Here is a 6,221-nt window from a genome sequence, read left to right on the forward strand (position 1 = left end):
TATTGTATAAAAACATATATATACAAAATTGAATATAAGGTTTTGAGTTTGATTCATATCTCATCGTGTTCATTATTTTTTGCTTGAGTTATTTTTAATATTATTTTCTTTATTATTGTAAAATTTATTAAATTTAAAATATTTTTAATTTAAAAAAAAAATAATTTTATATATTTAACCACATTTATGCATGTGGCTAAGAAAAGTTTCCAGACATAATTAGCCACACTTTTTTTATTGTGGCAAACTATAGAAATTAACCACATTTATAAAGTGGCTAAATTAACAATAAGTGTGGCTAAAAAAAGGCTACCACACTCAATTAAAATGTGGTTAAGTGAATAAAAAAATGTGGTTAAATTATTGCAACACCACTTTTAGGCACATTCAATCACAATGTGGTTAAAGTATGTTAGCCACATTTTTTATCAATGTTTGCCACGTTTCTAAATGTGGCTAAATAACATATTTTTTTGTAGTGAGAGGACATCAAGAAAACGAGAAAGGGATTTTTTTTTCTTTTTACTTATGCAATGTACGGTGAATATATTTTAAAATAGAAATGATTATATTTACAAACTTTTTGTTTACAAACTATACTATGTTTTGCTAGGAGAACATTAGGTTACACTATGTCCTCCCGGGAGTATATATATCATCTGCAAAAATTTATAAAAAAAAAATTGTAAACGAATTCTTCTACTTTTAAAATATATTAATGTATTTTATTTAACATCGTCACTGTTTACCTGGACAAGTTGAGATGTTCCATGCTGGTTGACGGTACTTTTTTGGTACAAAAACTTCACTGCATCGGAATCAACGAATTCGGTATTTCTTTTTACCTAATTTTATTTTTAGGATATAAAGAGAAATTTAAGAAATAAGTATGGGTAAAAAAGAAATATATATTTTTTCATTTTAGTAAAATAGAGCACCAAATTTGATAATCCCGGTGTATTGAATTATTTTTTTTCCACTTCTTTGGTGTGTTTTTGATCCACGTGGACACGAAATGTTGGTACACTTTTATACTCACGCTATTAAATAAATGAGAAGGAATATATAAATTGGGAGAAAAATTATACTTGAATTATATTGTAAAGAACTGGAAAAGAAAAGCAAAGAAAAAGGTTGAAATGTGTATCTGTACAAAAACAGAAAAAGAAAAACAAAAGGAAAAAGGAAAAGAAATAAAAGACTCATATTATATGAATAAGTGGAAGAAGAAAAGAGAAGAAAAATAAGAGAAATCTGTTTACTATATGTTGAACAGTTAAACTAGTTCCTCTTTGAAGTTGAATTTTGATCAGTTCTTAAGCCACTTACTCAGATGATTCCTTTCCTTTTCCCTAAAGCCACGTTACAACCTTAACAAAGACCTCTGGATTGACTTTGTATACTAGTAAGACTGTGGAGAGTGAGAATATAAACAAGCTTATGGTAGTGTTAATTCAGTAAAGTAAGAGTGAAACACATGCCCTTAAACACTGAGTGTGAATGAATAAATAAAAATCTAGTGAGAGGGTGTTGTGGATCTGAATTAAACTACTCTTTCTTTTGAGAACGCATGTTATGATTTTATGACTGATGAATTATGATTGTTTGCTTGAAATTGATGTGTCATTGACTTTTATAAAGTCTGAATACTTGGATATCTCATTATTGATCAGTTTCTTGTCTGCTATTCACTAAGTATGATTAGCCGTCTCCAAACCTTTCCCATAGTTTTATTCTAATTAATTGCTGAGGACAGCAATGTTCAAATCTGGGAATTGTTTGATAAACCTTTAGTTTATCTTGTTTTATGGACTAAAATAATATGAATTATCTAATTAAACAAGTCAAAAACTAGGGTTTTAATAGGATAATCATGAACATTATCTGAATTTTTGTTTAATTGAATCATCCTTGCTATTTTTTAGGGATTTGTTGACAAAAGGAGTCAAAAGATGAAGATTGGATAGATAGAGATCACAACTAGAAGATATGAGATCAAGAGATGATAGAGGAAGATCAAAAACAAGATAGACTTAAGATCTTATCAAGTTGTTAGAGAGGAAGCTTAAGCCTCCATCATGAAGCTTAAGCCTCCTAAACAAGCAAATAGCCTCTGCCAATGGAAGCTTAAGCCCCAATAAGGAAGCTTAAGCCTCCAAAATACGCAAAAAGTCTCGACCTATGGGCGCTTAAGCCCCTAACTCAGGGCTTAAGCGCGCTGGAAGAAGAAAATTCTGACTGGAAGATCGCGCTTAAGCGCCCTACAGCGCGCTTAAGCGCACAACGCGAATTCTGCAATCACCGTTCAAGGGGGCTTAAGCGCGATGAAGCAAGCTTAAGCGCCCCGGAAACCCAACTTAGGCCCATTCAAGGTGTTTCATCAAGATACGAACTCTTGACCTATAAAAAAACACCATTGGGAACCAGAAGAATAACTTTTAGATTGCTAAACAACTCTTGGGTGCTTGGAGGCGGAGGGAACGCGGAGAAACATCAGATTCATGTTCGTGAGCGGCGGAGACGGATCAACGTCAAGTGTTCACTGGAGATTTTGAAGATCCACCAATCACCTATGGAGTTTGGGGGAGCTTTTCTATTTTCTTTTGTTCTTGATTTTGCCATGTCCGGCTAGTTCTTTAAGTAGTTAAGGTTAGATGGATTTTAGTCGATTTATTATGCTTTGAATAATTCGTACGTTAATTTTCCTTTTTATCATGAATGAAGTTATCTGTTTTTAATGCTTTATATAGGCTTGAATCTTATATAATGATCATCGGTAAATGCATGACAATAGGGATGTTGGTGTGTGATCCATATCTGATAACTTCATCGTAAACGCTATGATTCTAGGGATAGACATAGAATTTGCGTAACCTTAAGATTCTTGAACTTAATGCTTGCATTCTTGGGGAATAACCGGGGAACTAGGGTTCTTTCAAGTTTTCAAAGGTTTTAGGGTAACAAGGGATTGAACTCTAATAACACGCGAAAGAATTGGTTAGATTGATATTAAGGACGGTTAACGTAAAGAAGGACTTCGAATCATAATAAGGAGATTAAAGGAAATCGAACCCCTAGCTACGTTTTTATTTTATTAGTTAAATCACATCTTTAATTTCTTGTCTTTAATTCTTGCAAGTAATTAGCTTAATATTTAATATTTTAATTTTGCAATTCAAATCCTGTTTCCAAATACACTTTCGATTGTCCAACTAAGTTTGCGATAGTGAATTAGTGCTTGAACCGTAATCCTCGTGGGAACGATCTCTTACTTAATCATATATTACTTGTACGATCGGTACACTTGCCGTGAGTAGCAACAAGTTTTTGGCGCCGTTGCTGGGGAATACTATTTCAACATTAATAGTAGCTATTAATTCTTTAGATTGGACCTTATTTTCTGTTATTTAAATTCAGTTTTATTTTCTTATTTTATATAATCTATTTTTCTGGTTTATGCGAGGTACCGTTGACACCGATTCCTTGCAATTCGACCCGGAGATAGAGAAAACAGCAAAAAGAAACAGAAAACTTGCTAAAGAAAGAAGACAGCAAGAGAAAGAAGCTTCAAGCTCAACAGAACCAAGAGAAGAAGCAATGGGAGACAACAATGTACCTCCACCACCTCCGAGAACGTTGGGAGATTACATGACTCCTGCTCGAGTTCCACAGACGGCGAGTATTGTTAGACCAAACGTGGATGCTAACAACTTCGAACTCAAGCCGGCACTTTTACAATTAATTCAGAAAGACCAATTTGCCGGAGGAAGCACGAAAGACCCTTACATCCATCTGGAAAACTTCTTGCTATATTGTGATACCTTGAAGATGAATGGGGTGTCTCGGGATGCTATTTTGCTCAGATTGTTCCCTTGTTCACTTAAAGACGAAGCAAGAGGATGGTTGCAATCGTTACCTCAAGGAAGCATCACCCACTGGGACGACTTGGCAAACAAATTTTTGGACAAATTTTTCTCATCTTCGAAAATGGCAAAGCTCAAGGCGGATATCACTTCTTTTGAACAAAAAGGAAGTGAATCTCTATATGAAGCATGGGAAAGATTCAAGGGACTACTTAGGAAGTGTCCCCAACATGGCATTGAAGCTTGGGAGCAAGCGAGAACCTTCTTCCAAGGGATGACGCCGAACACAAGAACATTGGTGAATGCTGCATCAGGAGGGTCCTTAAAAACAAAAACTCCAGAGGAAGCCTTGGAATTACTAGAGTCTCTAGCCTCTCAGGAGTATGATAATGCTCCAGTACCACAGAGAAGAGCGGGGATTATGAAGCTTGATGGCTATGATGCCATCTTAGCTCAGAATGAACAGATTTTACAAATTAACAAGAAACAACAAGAACAACTAGATGCTCTCACAAAGCAATTTACAAGTTTTCAAGTTTCTTCTGTTAATACTCCTGCTATCATTTGTGATATTTGTGCAGGTACTCATGCTACTGAAGACTGCCAGGCACCCGAAACTGCAGATGTTAATGGAATTTGGCATGATCAAAAAGCTCCATATAATCCAGGGAGGAACCAATACGGCAATAATCAAAATCAAGGGTGGAGAAATAAAAATCAAAATCAACACCCGGGATTTCGCTACAGTTCGAACCATCAGCTGAATCCTCCTATGCCAGTGCAACAGCAACCTCCACAACAATCAGAACGGGAAAAGGCCTTTGCACAACTATCCAAGACCACATCAGACTACATTCAAAGTTCCAATAATTTCAGAGAGGACACTTCAGCCTTTATGCAAGAGACAAGGGCCTCATTCCGGAATCAAGAAGCTTCTATCCGGAATCTTGAAACTCAGATTGGCCAGCTATCAAAGCAGTTCACTGAAAGAGTTCAAGGAACTTTTCCAGGAAACACTATTCCAAATCCAAGTAGGGAACACTGCAATGCGATTACTACTGTGAGTGAGAAAGCCATTGAACCTGTGGTAAAGCCTTCAGTAGAGAAAAAGAAAGATGATGAACTTGCAACTGAAAAGGAAAAAGAAAAGGAATTGCCAAAGAATTTGCTGCAGAGAAAACTGTTCCTGAAAAGAAAGAGTTCAAATGGGAGAAAAAAAAAGCTCAAGAAAGGCAAGAAAAGCCATTGGAGCTCTCACCTTATGCAAAGATTCCATATCCGCAGAGGTTCAGAGAGGAAATCAAAAAGCAGCAGTATTCCAAATTCCTTGACATTTTCAAGAAGCTGCAAATCAATATCCCGTTTACTGAGGCCTTGGAGAACATGCCCAATTACGCAAAGTTCATGAAAGATCTTCTATCACGAAAGCGTAAGCTACAAGAATGTGAGACGGTGACGCTGACAGAGGAATGCAGTGCCATTATCCAGAAAAAGTTGCCTCCAAAGCTTAAAGATCCAGGAAGATTCAGCATTCCATGCAACATAGGCAATATGGAAGTGAAAAATGTTCTATGCGATCTTGGTGCCAGCATCAACGTGATGCCACTATTTATGATGAAGAAACTGGGGATCACTGAAGTAAGGCCAACCAAGACAATAGTTCAACTGGCTGACTGCTCTACAAAGCAAGCTTATGGCATTATTGAGGACATACTGGTAAAGGTTGACAAATTCATCATTCCTGTTTATTTTGTCATCCTTGATATAGAGGAAAATTTTACTATTCCTATGATCTTCGGAAGACCTTTCTTGGCAACCTCAGGAGCGCTGATTGATGTACCGAAAGGCGAGTTGATCTTACGGGTAGACGGGGAGCAAGCAATTTTCAAGTTCTTTGATAAAGAAGTTCCCTCACCTATAATTCAACCGGAAGATCAAGTCTACTATATTAGTGAAAAGAAAGGAGAAGAAGAGCACAAAGAGAATTCTTCTCAAGAAAGTAAGCCAAAGGTTAAAATGGAGAAGCTCAGGAGCAAGGGAAAACACGTAAACACAAAATTCAAAGCTATTGAGCCTACTTCATCTCACTCATATGCACAAGAGTACTATGGGAGGACACCATTTCTGAATGATAGAGCTTGGTCATAGCCCATGCTTTGAACCACCATGAACATAAAAGAGGTACGTCAGGCTCGTGACGTAAAACAAGCGCTTGTGGGAGGCAACCCAACTATATTTTTTATTTTCCAACATTTTAGTATAGTATTTTAAATTTAGTTTAGCTTATTTTAATTATTCTTAGCATAATTTATTTTAGTCATATCATAAAAATAAAAATAAAATAAAAACATTGAGGAG

General features: G+C 36.0%; 1 protein-coding gene and 1 non-coding gene across 2 annotated transcripts; one reads left to right on the forward strand and one right to left on the reverse strand.

Moving 5' to 3' along the window:
- Positions 1-3,993: 3,993 nt before the first annotated feature.
- LOC133308359 (small nucleolar RNA R71) lies at positions 3,994-4,100 on the reverse strand. The gene has a single exon (XR_009751150.1). It is a non-coding gene; the product is annotated as a small nucleolar RNA R71 (small nucleolar RNA).
- Positions 4,101-4,137: 37 nt separating this feature from the next.
- Positions 4,138-5,801, forward strand: LOC133308358 (uncharacterized; the record flags this gene model as incomplete). The annotated part of the gene is made up of 3 exons (XM_061508980.1): positions 4,138-4,502; positions 4,611-4,950; positions 5,058-5,801. Coding segments are annotated over exons 1-3 (1,449 nt in total), but the record flags the coding sequence as incomplete, so codon positions are not given.
- Positions 5,802-6,221: the final 420 nt, after the last annotated feature.

The sequence above is a fragment of the Gastrolobium bilobum genome, unplaced genomic scaffold (genome assembly GCF_033153095.1).
Source record: "Gastrolobium bilobum isolate Gb01-03AN ecotype WA unplaced genomic scaffold, APGP_CSIRO_Gbil_v1 utg10772, whole genome shotgun sequence".
NCBI classification, from domain to species: Eukaryota; Viridiplantae; Streptophyta; class Magnoliopsida; order Fabales; family Fabaceae; genus Gastrolobium; species Gastrolobium bilobum.